This window comes from Bos indicus, chromosome 17, assembly GCF_029378745.1.
Source record: "Bos indicus isolate NIAB-ARS_2022 breed Sahiwal x Tharparkar chromosome 17, NIAB-ARS_B.indTharparkar_mat_pri_1.0, whole genome shotgun sequence".
Classification (NCBI taxonomy): Eukaryota; Metazoa; Chordata; class Mammalia; order Artiodactyla; family Bovidae; genus Bos; species Bos indicus.
Genome location: NC_091776.1, coordinates 71864057 through 71880591, shown reverse-complemented (window position 1 = coordinate 71880591; position 16535 = coordinate 71864057). Strand labels below are relative to the sequence as shown.

General features: G+C 63.6%; 1 protein-coding gene across 3 annotated transcripts; it reads right to left on the bottom strand.

The window, feature by feature from the left end:
• Positions 1-416: 416 nt before the first annotated feature.
• TOP3B (DNA topoisomerase III beta) lies at positions 417-16535 on the bottom strand. 3 transcript variants are annotated; one of them, XM_070769971.1, is made up of 18 exons: positions 16425-16535; positions 12885-13039; positions 11810-11941; positions 10936-11042; positions 10093-10167; positions 9002-9198; positions 8711-8867; positions 8057-8170; positions 6728-6818; positions 6318-6472; positions 6115-6220; positions 5581-5727; positions 5334-5507; positions 4371-4499; positions 3757-3906; positions 3383-3483; positions 2797-2998; positions 417-2465 (listed from the first exon to the last, which is right to left on the bottom strand). In XM_070769971.1, exons 2-18 carry the CDS (start codon positions 12952-12954, stop codon positions 1987-1989), a joined length of 2586 nt encoding a protein of 861 aa, XP_070626072.1. In that variant the 5' UTR covers positions 12955-13039; positions 16425-16535; the 3' UTR covers positions 417-1986. The 3 variants fall into 3 exon arrangements, with proteins under 3 accessions (XP_070626072.1, XP_070626071.1, XP_070626070.1); XM_070769970.1 differs by having other exon boundaries at positions 12885-13092; positions 16425-16481; XM_070769969.1 differs by lacking the exon at positions 16425-16535 and having other exon boundaries at positions 12885-16248.

Here is a 16535-nt window from a genome sequence, read left to right as displayed (position 1 = left end):
ATCTGTTTTCCTTCCTTTTTCAGTTTCTAACTGCCCCGCCTCTCTTAGCTCATGGTCCCCCACCTTTGGAGCCAAGAAGACCCTCGTGATGACTTTGGGCCACCCAGATGGCCCAGGGTAATCTGTTCTAAAGTCAGTGAGCAGCCCTCGTTCAGCTTGCAGCTCTGATTCCTCTTCACCACGTCATCTAAGCGCAAAACAGTTCCAGGGCCCAGGACCCGGACATCTTCGGGGGGCGCTTCTCTGCCACCCTAGAAGCCAAGGGAAAAAACTGGGGGCCATGGTACACAGCTTGTGGGACACTACTTCCCCCACCAGGGATCCACCATGTCCCCAGCCATGGAAGTGGGGAGTCCTAACCACTGGACCGCCATGGAATTCCCTGGAAGTATTTTAACACCGAAAGATAAACAACATTTAGGTCAAAGAAAATGTTTTAATATATAATATGTTCATCTTTATATCAATGCAGTCGTAAAGCATAATATAAACTTTTTTGGAAGAGCCCTCAAAAGCCCCACTGGGGCCCTGCCCACCTGACCTCCAGGTGGGCACACGGCCTGTGTCTGGCCCAGGAACTAAGATTCACTAACAGGAGTCTGGAGAACTAAGAGTTGGTCGGTTTGGAAGGACAGAGACTGGGTAGGGGGTGGATCTAGAAGGCAGTGGGCATCTGGGCAGAGAAGGCAGGGTGGGGCCCTTCTCCTCAGGCCTTCCTAGATCCTGCAGCCCGACCCCGCCTGCAGGTCAGCATGGTGACCCCAGCAAGGCCTGTGGTTAAGTGCTTATGACCTGTGACCTTCAAGTTGTTCCTTAGCTGTCCCATATCCAGTTTCCATATCAGGAAAAAGGGGATCAATAGGTGCCAACCTACCCTCCAGGGCTGTTGTGAGACCCTGCCTCAGTGTTTCCCAAAGTGTACCCAGAACAAGTGTGAACTGAAGTTTGAGGACCGCTGTGTGGGTGAGGGGCTCTTGGGACAGCTGACATCCCACGGGCCCTCCCGGGCGGGCCCCCACGAGACCCCTCAGAGCACTGATGCCCCGAGGCCAGCACCAGGAGGTGGCGGGGAAGGCATGCCGCCTGGCTGGGAGTGTGCCTCCTCCAGTGGGCACCGGGCCAACCCCACGCCCAGGAGCTGACCGGCCCTGTGGCTAGTGTCAGCTCCTCCCGCCCAGTTCCCGCCCACCTCAGCTCCAGCCCCGGCTCTACCCTTGGGAAAGGAGCCTCCCACGTGGCCTGGCCCACCCTGCCGGAGTTCCAGCCTCCCGGGCGAACCTACGACCCAGGTAGCGGTCCGTGTCTGGGCACCACAGCTCCAACCTGCCCCGCGTGCAGGCTTGCGGAGGCGTTTCACGGGGGCCCCTCAGGCGGAGGCCTGGCAGGGGGCAAAGTCCCAAGGTGAGCTGTGGTGGGCTGAGGGGGCGCCCTCAGGTGGAGTGGGCACGGGAAGCGGGCAGGTGCCCTGTGTCCTGCAGGTGGTGTGGCCCCTGACCCTGCCGTCTGCTGCCGCCCACCTCTGCCTGAGGGGACACCTGTTTGAGAACTGGAAGGGGAACAGGCCTGGGGGTGCCAGGGTCACATGCGGGCCCCCACACGCAGACCCACGCAGTGGGCAGTGGGTGGAGTGAGGGCCAACACCGAGGGAGGCGTCCCCCTAGCCTAGGACAGCTGGGCGCGGGCGGCAGGAGCATCTTGCTTCCCCGGCGCCCAGGCACCCTGACATGTACACACCGTGCCCCATCTCACACGCGTGCAGCGTGGCGGGTGCCCTGGACTGGGTCTGCTCCTGGTTCTGTGCGCAGTGGCCCCCCTGCAGGACTCAGGGGGTGGGCACTCAGGGGCATGTGCGGGACAGGGGAGAGGCGAGGAGATGGGCACAGCCCTCCGACAGCAGGCGATTGTGAGGAGCCGCTGGCTCTGCAGAAAACACCGCGTTTAATGATCCCCGGGGCCCGGAGGCCGCGGCACGGAGCCTGCTGGCCATCACACGAAGTAGGCGGCCAGGGCTGACATCTTGTCCTTGGGCCGGCGCGGACCCGGCTTCCCCGCCGGCCTCCGGCCCCGGCCCCGGCCCCGGCCCTGCCTCCGCCCAGGCCCGCGGTGCATGGGGTGGCAGGAGGCTGCGTGCTTCAGCTCCACCAGCTCCTGGAAGACCGGGTCGCAGAAGACGCAGCCCGTGTGCTGCGTGCCGTCGCCCGGCAGCGGGGACTTGGCCTTGTTGAAGTCCACGTCCAGCAGGGCTGCCTCGCAGGCGGCGCACGTCTCGGCGGACACGCGCACGCGGTGGGCGTTCTCGAAGCAGCGGGCCACCACGTTGCACCTGTTGCAGGCCACGCGCCACTTGGGGCCGGAGGTGGGGTCGAGCACCAGCACGCCGCTCTCGCACTCCACGCACTGGCCGATGCCCAGCATGCTGAGCGAGTGCTGGCAGCTGGGGTGCGTGCACTCGTTGCAGCCCGTGCCTGTGGGGAGGGCCGCGTGAGGCACACACACCGGCCCCACCCCTGCGGAGCCCCTCCTCTCACCCCGCGCACGCGCCCTGGGCTCTGCTTCTCTAGGGCTTCCTCGACCCTCACGTCTCCCCCGCCCCCATCCCCCCACCCCAGGCGGCCCCCGGTCGGGTCCACCCTCCTTTATCTCGCTTCCTGGGGCCCAGGTGGGGCCACTGGCCACCCTGGAAGCCGCTGGAGGCAGGGACAGGTCTCCCTGAGAAGGGTGGGGACTAGGGGTTCCCCCTTGCGGGTGGGGGGGCCCCTGCCGGAGTCCAGGGTGGCGCGGGCGGGCCGGGCTCACCCTTCTTCATGTCCCGGAAGGGCGGGTGGTTGGAGCAGTAGGGGCACAGCGGGTAGCTCTTGCCCCTGGAGCCCGACGACCACAGGACCAGCTCGAAGTCGTCCAGCGGGCACCGCAGCTCCTTGTAGAGCTTGATGGTGCCGTTCTGGGGCAGCGTGTAGGTCTCGTCGCAGTGCGAGCAGTGCAGGCGGCTCGGCTTGGCCTGCGCAGGGTCGGGGGCAGGGGTCACGGGGTTGCTGGGGCCTCCTGACCCGCCCGCCCACCCTCTGTCTCCCCAGGACACTCGCGGGTGGTGGGCAGTGTGTAGTGCTGCCAGGACCTCTCAGGATCCCTATGACCCGCGCACAAAGGCGCTGCTCAGACCCCAGTGTGCGTGCGTTCCCTTGACAGCGAAGAACGCGAGGTCAGGAGAGCGTGGGCGGCACATGGTTCAGGGACCCCACGGCTCACGCCCTGCTGGATCTGAGGGCAGCGCTGGGTGTCTGCTGGAGAAGCTGCCCGGGCCTCGCAGTCACTCCACGTGAAGGCTGCTGGAGCGAGGCCGCGGGGAGGCGAGACTGCCTGGCGTGCACACGTGCCCTCCTACCTGGATGTACTTCATGAACCGGTGGCACTTCCCGCAGCGGGAGAGGGGCTTGCCCGTGGCCGCCAGGGGCGAGAAGGACACCTCCATCAGTTCATCCATGCCTGCAAGCCAGCGGGGCAGGAGTCACAGCCCAGCCCCGGCCGCCACCTCCCCACAGCTGGCTTACTGGGCAGGCAGCCCCTGGCGGTAGGTGACGGCACGGCGAGGGCAGCCCCGTTTGTGAGACGAGCCGTGTGCACCGAGGGCTGTCACCACGCTCGCCTTGGGGTCCCGACAGCCCCCTGGAGCCAGGGCCTGGGAGCGGGTCTCCCCGAGGGGGATGACAGCCCTGAGGCGGGTCCCTCGGCTGAGGGGCAGGGAAGGGGCACGCTCACCCGCGATGGAGTCCACGAAGTAGTGGAACTTCCTCTTGAAGACGTCCAGGGTGTGGCCCAGGACTTGGCGGAAGTCGGCTCTGCCCTGTGCGATCAGGTTCAGCTGCTTCTCCACGGCGCTGCGGATGGTGGGCAGCACCAGCTCGGCATCTGCGGGCGGGCGGGGGCGCTGTGAGCACCTCGCACCGCGCGCAGGAGTAGGGCTCCCACCTGTGATCTCCCCAGGAGCCCTGCGAGGGGGACCAGGGCACCCAGTCACAGGGTGCTGTCACCGGACGGACTGTCGGGCTGAGCTCCCTGCTGTCTCCCACGGCCCCTGGGGACCTCTCAGGGCAGATACACGGTCCAGCACTAAGGACCCCAGGGCCGGCCAGGAGCCAGTCTGCAGGAATCCAGGCCCCCGCTCTCAGACCCCAACACTTCCAGGAGACCATCAGCCCAGCCGGGGCAGGCCCTGGGATGGAAGGCATGGCCGGGGTGGGCCCTGCAGTGGGGGCGTGGCCTGCAGTGGGAAGCATGATTGGGGGCAGACTCGGGGTGGGAGGCGTGGCCGGGTGCGGGGCCCTGGGCGTGGCCGGGGCGTGGCCTGAGGTGGGGGCGGGGCCGGGGCGCACCGATCTTGTAGTAGCCATGCACCAGGACGATGCCCAGGTTGGTGGGCTTGAGCCGGCGCCCGCTCTCCACGATCACGTAGTTGCGCTGGCAGATGTTGTTGATGTGCACGGGGATGCTGGCGTCCGTCCCTGGGCACAGCATGGACTCGGCTCTCCCTCTGCCCGCGCTGCGAAGCCGGCTTCTCAGCCCCGCGCCCCAGAGCGGCTCGCAGGCCTGCCCCGGACTGTCCCGCGGACCCGACGCGGAGGCTCCGGGTGGCTCAGAGGTGAAGGAGCTCGGCCGCCCGCCCCTCGCGTCTGATGAATGTGACCTCCCGAGCCTCTCCCCACCCCGCCCCGCAGCACACGAACAGTTCCAGAAACAGGGCCCTGACCCACGCACACAGAGCTCCGCTGCCAAGTGGGTCTCCAGCACCTGGCAGACCCGCCAGCTACGTGGCCTCGGGGCCCCTCCTGATCGGCCCCAAGGACACGTGTAACTGCGGAATGGCCTGGCTGTCCCACAACTGTCCAGAGCCTATCAGCCTCTAGGGGCCTGGTTCACCAGAGCCAAGCCTCAGGGAAAGGCAGGGCCCCTCCTGGGGCACGGGGCTGGCTCCAGGGGTGTGAGGACTCGAGTCACAGCCCTGGGCCTGGGGTCTGGGCGAGACCCCTCACCCATGCAGCAGTGGCCACACAAGCTCCTGAGGATGCCGCCCGCACGTGGAGCTTCCAGCCCCAGGGAAAGTGCTGTGGGGCCTGGGCCTTCCTGTTGTCCATGGGCTTGACCTGAGCTTTATGTCCTCCCTGCGGGTGAGTCAGTGGCCCCCTTGGCCAACGCTCAGCCCTGGAGATGGAGGTAGCGCCAAGGACACATCTCTAGCCCCAAGGCCAGGTCCGGAGGTGGAGGCCTCAGCCAGGGTCCCCCAGCTGCCCTGCCCTGCCCTGCTCGGCGGGCCACAGTGGGCCCCAGGCGGGACCCACCGATGCCGTGCTTCTCCATGAGGGTGATGAGCTCAGCCTCGGTCAGGTAGTCTGGCGGGCTCGTCTGCTTCTCCAGCAGCTTCACCTCAGCCACGGCCAGGGTGTCGCCCTTCTGGCAGGTGGGCAGGCTCTCCTCCAGGGGCACGCTCTGCCAGGGCATGATCTCCGTGAAGCCTGCAGAGACACCGGCCCTCAGGACACTCACCACGTATCTGCGGAGGGGGAGCCGCCCACCCGCCGCCCCTACCTGGGGAGATGACGGCCTTGCCCGTGCAGGTGAAGCGCTCGGGCCCGATCCGGAAGGAGACGCTGCTCTGCAGGTACCTGCAGTCGTGGCTGACGGTGGCGATGAAGTGCCGGGTGATGTATTCGTACAGCCGCCAAGCCTCGCCCCCTGCCACGGGCGCGGCCGCTCAGCGCCAGGCTCCGGCTCCAGGCAGCCCCGTGCTCCCGCTACGGCACTGGGGCCCCTGCGCCCAGCCCCTGGAGGTGGGGGACTCCAGGCCTCCCCGCGGTGGAGCCCGCCGCCCTGCCCCGCCTGGCCTTCTGCCCCAGGGCCTCCCGAGGCAGCGCCTGCCCCCGTCACACCCCCACCACCACCGCACTCCTGTCACGGCCCAGCGATGGAGCACAGCTTTCAGATGGCCCCACGCTGCCATGGGGCCTGACCCTGCAGAGATCGGGTCACCAGCGCGCCTCACCCTGCTCTCTTGTGAAGCTCGATGCACGTGTGCGTGCGTGTGTGCCAGGGGGTGTGACCATCTGGGGGTGCCCCCTATACCTAACTCGGCCTCCGTGGCAGACTTCATGGGGGTGATGGGGGGATGGTCGCCAGCATCATGGCCTTTCCGTGGGCGGTTGATACCTTCTGCTAAGAGCCGCTTCACCTGTGGGGGCAGCCGGGATGGAGCAGGGTGTCAGCCCAGCATGGCCCCCAGCCCTTGCAGGGAGCACGGCTGCCCGCCCTGGCCTAGCATGGCTCACCGTGTCAGCCCAGTAGGGGTGGTTGGCCTGCTGCCGCAGAGGCCCCTTCAGGTCGAAGCTCTCGGGGTAGTGGGTGGTCTCGGTGCGCGGGTAGCTGATGTAGCCCTGCGTGTAGAGCCGCTCGGCGGTCTGCATGGCGTGCTGCGGGCCCATTCCTGTCAGAGACGCAGGCTCAGCGCCCAGACACCGGGTGCCCCAGGCTAGACTCTCAGGCTCCTGGGAGGCTGGTGCCCTCGTCCGCAGGCCCAGCCCAAGGCTGAGCTTCCCCAGCAGGGAGGGCGCAGATGACCAGCATGGCCCTCGAAACACGGCCGGCCCCTTGCCTGCTGGCAACCATCCCTTCCTACCCGCCAGGCAGCCTGTGCTTCCAAGTCATGAGACCCTGAGAGAGGAGTAGTACCCGCACTCACCCAGGGCTGAGCTGGCCACACGCAGCATCTCCACGGTGTTCAGGGCCAGCGGCCGCTGCTTGGCCTTCTCCTTCCTGCTTGTGGCCTCCACCTGGGGACGGGCGGGGTCAGGGCAGGGCGGGCAAGTGCCGGGGCAGGTGCAAAAGGAGTCGCTGAGGGTGTGACTCTCATTCGTCCTCTGGGCTTCTCTAACTCCCTTTACAGCGGCCTCGCGACTCGAATGAACGGTTGTTCAGGCCCAAGAAAGGAAAACAAACAGGAATTCTAGAGACTATCTTTCAGGAGAGAAACCCTGGAGGAGGAGAGGAGTCAGGAGAAGGGGCTGCACGTTGGCGGCCCGACGGGAGCCAGCATCTCCGTCTGTGGGGAAGGCGGGGGTCCTGGGGTGAGGGCCCATCGCAGGGGCAGCTGCTGCTCCTCATGGTGCCCGCAAGTGTAGCTACACCTTCTGCTTGGTCAGGAAAAGCGAAGTCGGAACTTTTTCTATGAAATCTCCTAACTTTTAACTGTGGGTCACCAGGAGGAACTTCAGTGAACAGCTCCCACTTGCGGAAAAGCAAGGTGAGCAATCAGCTCAGCCTCTGGGCTGAACGGCTGTTGAAGAGATGACCGTCCTGCCTACGGCAGAAGTGATCCAGGCTTCTCAGCCGCCACGCTCACCCCTGCCAACCCCGTGTGAACCTAGCGAGGGCCACACCCCGAGCTCTGGACAGACAGACGCAGCAGTGGAGGCTGCGATCACAATGGGGAGGCCCAGACGTGGTGGCCGTCACGGGCAGAAGTGCAGGGCAGCTTTAGAAGCAGCTCCGGTGCCTGAATCGACTGCACTGGGCAAGAAGGACCCAGGAAGGCATGACTGCAGGCACGAGCCACCACGGCCTCGGACCTGCCAGTCCCGCGTGGCCAGCCCCCTGCCACATGGCATCAACCTCTTCCTACCAGCCACGCGGCCATACTTGCAACTCCTGAGACCCGAGTGAGAAGCGTGGCAGGTGAGGCCAGGAGCGCCGACGGCCCGGAGCGGCCGCGCTGGCTGTGTGGGCCCTGGGCGGGCTCTAGACGGGCACAGAGGCCTCTGGCTGGATATGCCACCGAGGGCAGACATCGGGGTGGAAGCCCCTGAGCAAGCGGGCGCCCGCAGGGCACGTTCACGGGTCAGGCCAAGCAGCTGTGTGGCGGCCACGGCCTGGGGGGGCCAGGGCAGGACCGTGGTGGGGGGCGTGCGTGGGAGCAACCAGCCTTCTCTCTAAAAGGTGTCTGTGTTCCAGAGAGACAGAGGGAACCGTGCGCCCTGGTCAGCAGAGGCCTCCGTGGCTCCCAGCAGCCCACCTGGGCCTCCTTCTCGAGCTTGGTCATGTTCAGGAACATCTGTGCGATCTCCCGGTCGAACACGCGCACACGGTCCCAGTCCAGGAGGAGGGAGCGGTCCTTATCAACATCCACCTGCAGGAGGGGGCAGGAGCAGAGGCAGGGGCGGTCCCCACCCGGCCTGGCTGGAAGGGCTCATGGCCAGAGCTGTGCAGGGGCGCAGCCCAGCCCCTCCCTGAGCACAGGCTGCTCTGGCAGAAGCCTCCTGCTGAGACGAGGGAGGCAGTCTCAGGACAGGAGCCCAGCGCCAAGGCTGACGTCCACAGGGGCGTCGCAGCCCCACCCCCTCAGGGGACCCCAGGCCCGCGTGGACTGCAGCAGCCCCATGTCATACTCAGACCTTACGAGAACCTTCCGTCTATTTTACTAGGAAAACGTGTTCCAAGGCTTTTTAGGAGCTGGAAGGCCAGTGACCCATGGCCCTCAGTCCAGTCCCTGGACCCGACTGCCCCAGCCGCGACCTGACCCTGTGTTAGACAGCCCTCTCCTGGGCCCACGGCGCGACAGCGGCCCACATCCGTGCCCTGGGCCTGGGGACCACGATGACAGTGGAGGTGCTCAGATGCTACACCCAAGCCCAGCAAGTCCCAGTGTGAACGGGAAAAGGCCGCGGACCTTGGCCTGTAGCACCCAGTAGGTCTCTGGCTTGAAGGACTGGATCTTGTCATGCCTCTCCACGCAGAACCCCAGCGTGGGCGTCTGGCACGGCCCGAAGGAGATGAGCGAGCTGTCCAGGTTGCCGTATTTCCCCTGGAAGTATTTAGTCTGGAACCTGTGAAGGGGGTCAGGGAAACGAGGACACTTTGGTCAGGCACCCACTCGCGCTTCGGCAAGACAACTGTCTCAGGGACTGAGACGGCGGACGGTCTCCCGTCTCTGGTCGGGCCTGGGGGGGGCAGGGGGCACCTCGTGAAGGCGCAGCCGATGCGGAGGTCCAGCTCCTGCCGCGCGTCCACCGAGAGCGCCTCGTTGTGGTCGGGCTCACCCAGGCGGGCCATGGCAGCGCAGATGTCTGTGTCCGTGATGGAGCTGAAGCGCGCCCGGAACACTGTCTGCTCGCCGCTGCGGGCCTGGTTCATGACGGGCAGCACCGCGTCCAGCACCTGGGGGGCCCGGCGGTGACGCCCACGGCTAGCCCAGGCACCCGCCCCACACGCTCCCACCGGCCGGCCACCTCCCTGCCTTCTGCAGCCTTGGTGTCCGCAGGCCTCCGGCCACCGCGCTCCCTTGCCCTCCGTGCTCACACCCTCTCCTCACAGCGGCTTCCACCCTCCATCAGGAGGTGCTACTGCCCAGGACGCAAGAGATCCCGGCCGCTATGCCCACCTTCTCAAGGGGAGCATGGGGAGGGGGGCGGCATCTGGGAGACCCTCCAGCAATAGGAGGAAAGAGAGACGGGAGAGAAAGCAAGGCAGCAGGCGGGTAGCAGCAGCAGCTCCAGGTCACAGCCCGGCGGGCCTAGGGTCCCGGAGCCCAGACTTGCTCAGAGTCTGCGGGCCACGCAGCTTCCTCACAGGGGACGACAGTGTCCACCCCACACGGAGGGCCCAGGGGAGGCGCAGGGGCAGGGCCAGGAGAGGGCCCTGAGCACCAGCGGGGTCACAGCCCGAGGGGCTCCTGCAGAGGGAGGCCTGGGAGTGGCACCCGCCCTGGGGGTGGCAGACGTGGGGCAGGCATCATGGTGGAGCACAGAGCTGGCAGGGGTGGGGAGAGGGGCGAAGGGGTATGACAGGGCACTCAGCCGCCAAGGCAGAAGTCCCGGCACGGGCCCGGGCCCGACGCTCAGAACCCACGCTCCGCTCCGGGCAGCCCTCCGCCGGGGAAATCCTGCCCCAGCACTTCCTCACAAGCTGCCCGCTGGCGATGGGACGCTCCTGCCCCAGGCAGAGCCCCTGTACCATCAGCATCCACGGGATCTCCAGAGCTGGGGCCCTGGCCCCCATCGCGGCAGCCCGCGGGGTGCAGGCCGGCCGGCTGCGCGGGCCCCAGCCCCTCACCTCGAAGCAGATGTTCTCGCCCTCCTTGTCGCAGTCCAGCCACAGCACGATGCAGTCGCAGCCCCTGCCCTCCACCTGTACAGAGACACGGGGTGTGCACTGCCCGGCCCACCCGTCGCTGCCTGGCACAGAGTGTGCAGCCCCAAGCCCCCCAGACTGCCCTCAAGAGGCCTGGAGCCCAGGGCAGTAGTCACCAAGTGGAGTCACTGGCCGGCTTGGCCTCTCAGCAAAGAGTGTAGTTCAGAACTGCTAGTTTTTAGACCAAAAAACACAATAAACGCCATGAGATCTTAATCCCCAAAATTGAATCAAAAAAAAAAAAAAATACTGAACTGGAATGACTAACGTTAAGGCCGTTGTCTCAGATGGTGAGATTAGAGACGTGTGTTTCTTCCTCCTCACTCGTCTTTTCTAACTTTTATCATGGTTTTGAGTTATTTTTATCATTCTTCATTTCTTAGTTTCCTCTTTTTATTTTTGCTCCTGGCTGCACTGGGGCCTCGCTGCTGTGCGTGGCTTTCTCTTGTTGTGGCGAGGGGGCCGCTGTCTCGTCACGGCGTGGTACGAAGCCCCGGCTCTGGAGCGCTGGCACAGCACTCAGGGCACTTGGGCTCAGTTATACCGCAGCACGTGGGGTCCTCCCGGACCAGGGATCGAACCCGCGTCCCCCGCACTGGCAGGCGGATTCTCAACCCCGGACTCCCAGGGAAGTCCCTGTGTTTACTTCTGCTTTAGAATCCGCCACCACCAAACCATTTTAAAAGCAGGAGGCTGGTCTGGGGGCTGGGTGACCGGGGTGCCCGGGCCATGACGGGAGGCGGGGCCCGGGAGCCGCAGACGCACCTGCAGGAACTTCACCATGTTCAGCTTGGGGTTGGCCTCCTTCTTCTCCGTCGGGGCCTGGCTAAACAGCTCGGCGGGGTCCACCTTATCCCACTTGTTGTACTTTCCTGCGGCACAGCGGGACATCAGGTCACACGTCACACCTACAGGGCCCGCGACGCCTGGATGGGGAGGCTCGGAGCAGGGCCTCCCTTGCTCAGGAGCTGGCCAGCTCTGGGCAGGCCGGCGGCGGGGGCGCCGCTCCTGGCGGGCTGACCGCGCAGGTAAGAGTCACGCCGCTCATCCCGTCTCCTCCTCCGGCCACTGTCTGCACCCTCTCCCCGCCCAGCGCTTGGCCGGCCCTGACAAGTGCTCAGCGGATCCCGGGGGGACCTCAGTGTCCTCAGGCCCCTTGTCCCGTGCACTGCCCCCCGCTTCTCTACTTGAGGCTCGGGGTGCAGGAGGCCTGGACGATCCTGGCAGGCGACGGCTCTGTCCTCAGCCCCTCCACAGTGAGGACTAGACAAGCAGCGAGGCCCAGAGTCCCAGTCGGACCCACAGCAACCGCGGCCCTGGAGCCAGCCCACGGGTCACCGGCGCTGGACTTCCGATGCCAACCGCCAAGTGACCGAAGACAATGGGCACCCCTGGCAGGCGGCGGCCTGTGCCAGAACACCCGCACGGGCCAGGCTCCCGCTCAGATGCGGGCCACCGCCTCCACGAGGGCCACTGCTGGGGCGGGGACTGCAGGGCAGCCCCCCACAGCCTGCTGGCCTCAGACTCACCGGTTCTGGACAAACCTCTCTGCCCCGAGCCCACCCCGGGCTTCCTCCGGCCGCGGCGGCGCGGGGCGGGGCTCCTCGGTGGAATGGGTGTGGGTGGCGGCGGCACTCACCCAGGAAGTCCAGCGTCATCACGTGGCCGCAGACGGACGTCATCTTGAAGCGGGCCGGCTGCCCCTCGAAGGCCCCGCTGTACTCGTGCACCGAGCAGGTCCCGTTCAGCCCTTTGCGCGAGGACATGCTGCCTGCGGAGGGGCACAGGCAGGCCAGGCCTGACGCAGCTTCCCCGAGGCTGGGCCGCCCCACAGTGCTCGGAGACCGCTCGAGGGCTGTTCTCCACACTTCTGTGTTCACTCTGGAATTTGAGTCCTGCCTCTTTCAGACCCTCCCCAGAAATGCCCCAGACACTCCCTGACTGTTGACCCCAGGGTGGCCTCCTGACTCCACGGAGGGTCCCTGGTCTCTCTCGGCCTCTGGGGACCAGGCACGTCCGAGTCTCCCCTCCCCTCCAGACCACAACTTCTCGGCCTGCTGCTCCGGGGTCTCCTCTTCCCTTAGCCGCTGGACCAACGGGAGGTCAAGGCAGACACCTGCCATCTCTGGGTCTGCAGCACCCAAGTGCCCAGGGCCAGGCTGGGGCGAGGGCAGGCGTTATCGCTTCCCGGTGCCCTGAGGCTACAGCTCAGCCTCGTGGCGCTCTCGAGTAGCATGAGGGGCGTGCGTGTGGCTGGGTGTCCGTGGGGGCAGTGGTGCTGACGCCCAGGCATGGCCTTGGCAGACCAGGCTGGGGCCAGGGGCCTCCCAGTGGGCTTCCTGCCCAAGTCAGCAGGGCTGGCTTCTGCCGTTAGAGCAGCCACGCTGCCTGCTCGTTGCTCCCGCAGCGGCCTGCCTGCCGCGGGCCCGAACGTGCCGCCATGCTGCCTGCTCGTTGCTCCTGCAGCGGCCTGCGTGCCGCAGGCCCCGAGTCGTGCCTGGGGGAGACCCGGCTCACACTGAGTGCGGAGGAAACTGCACCCCACACGGACCAAGTGACTCAGGAGCTGAGGGCTCCATCCATGCCCGCTGTTCCCGAACAGACTCGACTCCAGGGGCCTGGGGCCGCTTCGCAAGAAGGCAGGCCCAACCGGGGAGGCAGGAAGGCTCACGCTCCCAGACCAAAGCCGTCGGACGCTGGAGAGGCCCTCCCACCTCGAGAGAGGATCCTGGCGATGGACTGGGCCAAGGACGGCTTCTCGGCCACCATGAGCACGGTCTTCATCTTGCCTCGGGCTGCCAGCGCCCCGCCTCACTCCGCTCTCGAGAAACGGCTCAGACACCGCGTGGGAGCAGCGTCACCCGAACTCCTGAGATGAAAGACAGGCGAACCACAGCGAGGCTTCCGGCACAACCTGCCACTCTGAGCGGTCGAACACACCGGAGGTGAGAAAGAGGAGCCTGGGGAGACCTGAGGGCGTCTCAGACAACCGCCCGGAGCAACCGAACCGGCCGGCGAGGGTTTCCTGTCAGAGAAGCTGAGGTGGCCCCACGACCCCAGGCTGATTTTGACCCCAAATTTGCGCTAGGAAGCCTGAGGCGGGCGGAGGGGGGCTTTGGGCCTGACCCCCTCCAGTGGAGCTGTCTCTTACCCCCGGGGCCAGGAGTGGCATCTCCACCTTGGCTGAGCTTCAGGGTGCCCTGAGCGGCTTAGCCAGGGGATACAGCCCCCAGCAGCGCTCACCTGGCCCTTCCCAACAGGCTCTGACCGACCTCCCCTCCTGCCCTGCCCCACATCTGCAAGCCGGGCGTGAGCCAGTTAACTGGAACGCTGCGGTCTAAAGCAGGAACTACACAGCCCCGAGGATTTCCCACCTTGGTGACTGACTCAAACATCTAGGCAGTCAGGAAAGGAGCCTTTCTAAGCTCCTCCTCTGTAGGCGGTGCTAAGGCTGTAAACACCACTTCGTTGAATCTTTAACGAGCAATTCTACACAGCCTTCCCGGGTGGCTCAGCTGGTAAAGAATCCGCCCACAATGCGGGAGACCTAGGCTCGATCCCTGGGTTGGGAAGATCCCCTGGAGAAGGAAAAGGCTACCCGCTCCAGTATTCTGGCCTGGAGAATTCCATAGACTGTCTAGTCCAGGGGGTCTCAAAGAGTCGGACACGACAGAGCGACTTTCACTTTTCACTTTCACTGTCACTACGAGACCTTCACTGGAATTCTTTAAACTGTGAGCAGACTGAGGTTGCGCTCATCTCACACGCGAGTAAAGTCACGCTCAAACTACCGCACAATTGCACTCATCACACGCGAGTAAAGTCACGCTCAAACTACCGCACAATTGCACTCATCTCACACGCGAGTAAAGTCACGCTCAAACTACCGCACAATTGCACTCATCACACGCGAGTAAAGTCACGCTCAAACTACCGCACAATTGCACTCATCTCACACGCGAGTAAAGTCACGCTCAAACTACCACACAATTGCACTCATCTCACACGCGAGTAAAGTCACGCTCAAACTACCACACAATTGCACTCATCTCACACGCGAGTAAAGTCATGCTCAAACTACTGCACAATTGCATTCATCTCACACGCAAGTAAAGTCACGCTCAAACTACCACACAATTGCACTCATCTCACACGCGAGTAAAGTCACGCTCAAACTACCACACAATTGCACTCATCTCACACGTGAGTAAAGTCATGCTCAAACTACCGCACAATTGCACTCATCACACACGCGAGTAAAGTCACGCTCAAACTACCGCACAATTGCACTCATCTCACACGCGAGTAAAGTCACGCTCAAACTACTGCACGATTGCACTCATCACACACACTGGTAAAGTCATGCTCAAACTACCGCACAATTGCACTCATCTCACACGCGAGTAAAGTCATGCTCAAACTACCGCACAATTGCACTCATCACACACACTGGTAAAGTCATGCTCAAACTACCGCACAATTGCACTCATCTCACACGCGAGTAAAGTCACGCTCAAACTACTGCACAATTGCACTCATCTCACACGCTGGTAAAGTCATGCTCAAACTACCGCACAATTGCACTCATCTCACACGCTAGTGAAGTCATGCTCAAATTCTCCAGCCAGGCTTCAGCAATACGTGAACCGTGAACTTCCAGATGTTCAAGCTGGTTTTAGGAAAGGCAGAGGAACCAGAGATCAAATTGCCAACATCCACTGGATCACTGAGAAAGCAAGAGAGTTCCAGAAAAACATCTACTTCTGCTTTATTGACTATGCCAAAGCCTTTGACTGTGTGGCTCACAATAAACCGCAAAATTCTGAATGAGATGGGAATACTAGACCACCTGACCTGCCTCTTGAGAAACCTATATGCAGGTCAGGAAGCAACAGTTTGAACTGGACATGGAACAACAGATTGGTTCCAAATAGGAAAAGGAGTACGTCAAGGCTGTATATTGTCACCCTGCTTATTTAACTTATATGCAGAGTCCATCAGGAGAAACGCCGGGCTGGAAGAAGCACAAGCTGAAATCAAGATTGCTGGGAGAAATATCAATAACCTCAGATCTGCAGATACCACCACCTTTATGGCAGAAAGTGAAGAACTGAAGAGCCTCTTGATGAAAGTGAAAGAGGAGAGTGAAAAAGTTGGCTTAAAGCTATTCAGAAAACTAAGATCATGGCATCCGGTCCCATCACTTCATGGCAAATAGACGGGGAAATAGTGGAAACACTGGCTGACTTTATTTTTGGGGGCTCCAAAATCACTGCAGATGGTGATTACAGCCATGAAATTAAAAGACGCTTACTCCTTGGAAGGAAAGTTATGACTAACCTAGACAGCATATAAAAAGCAGAGACGTTACTTTGCCAACAAAGGTCCGTCTCATCAAGGCTATGGTTTTTCCAGTAGTCATGTATGGATGTGAGAATTGGGACTATAAAGAAAGCTGACCACCAAAGAATTGATGCTTTTGAACTGTGGTGTTGAAGAAGACTCTTGAGAGTCCCTTAGACTGCAAGGAGATCCAACCAGTGCATCCTAAAGGGGATCAGTCCTGAGTGTTCACTGGAAGGACTAACGTTGAAGCTGAAACTCCAATACTTTGGCCACCTGATGCAAAGAGCTGACTCACTGGAAAAGACCCTGATGCTGGCAAAGACTGAAGGCAGGAGGAGAAGGGGACGACAAAGGAGGAGATGGTTGGATGGCATCAAGGGTCGCAAAGTCGGACACGACTGAGCGACTGAACTGAACTGATCTGAACTGAGACTGAGGTTCAGAACAGCTGAGACGAGTGTCAGACCTTTGCCAAGGCTCTCAGGACCCCCGGCTCGCTGACCACCAAGCCCACGCTGGGCTGACTCCTCACGTTCCCTTCTGAGCGTCAGCGAAGCCAGACGAGGCTGCCGGGAGAGAGCAGCGCTCAAGATTCCAGCGAATCTGCTCAGCCAAGTGCCTTTCGCCGCCCCCGCCCTCTCGAACACCCCAGGTGCCCTCCGGACGGGACCAGGCCGGGCCGGGCCGGGCTGGGCCGGGGGCGGAGCCTGGACCCCAACCCCGCCCGACGCCGCCTCAGTCCCCACCCTCGACGCAGACCCCTCTCGGTGCAGAGGGGCCTCGGCCGCAGCGTCCGCTCCCTCCGGACACTCCCCGAACCCGCCCGCCCGGGAGGAGGCACCGAGACTGCCGAGCCGGCCCGGGACCGACGCCCAGCCGCGGGGCTGGACCCGCGCCCCGCCGCTCACCCGCGTTCCGCCTCCCGCTCCTGGAGGCTCGCCGCCATGTGCTTCCGGGTCCGTCCGCGGACAGCGTGTTCCACTCCTCTGCCCTCCGGCGCCTCACGCCCGCACTTGTGG

Coding starts and splice junctions, on each gene's coding strand:
- TOP3B (XM_070769971.1), bottom strand. CDS start 12,954: ATGAAGACCGTGCTCATGGTGGCCGAGAAGCCGTCCTTGGCCCAGTCC. Junction 6,819..8,056: donor AGCTCGAGAAGGAGGCCCAG/GTGGGCTGCTGG, acceptor GCCCGTCCCCAG/GTGGAGGCCACAAGCAGGAA. Junction 3,907..4,370: donor GCATGGCTACTACAAGATCG/GTGCGCCCCGGC, acceptor GCCCGCCCGCAG/ATGCCGAGCTGGTGCTGCCC.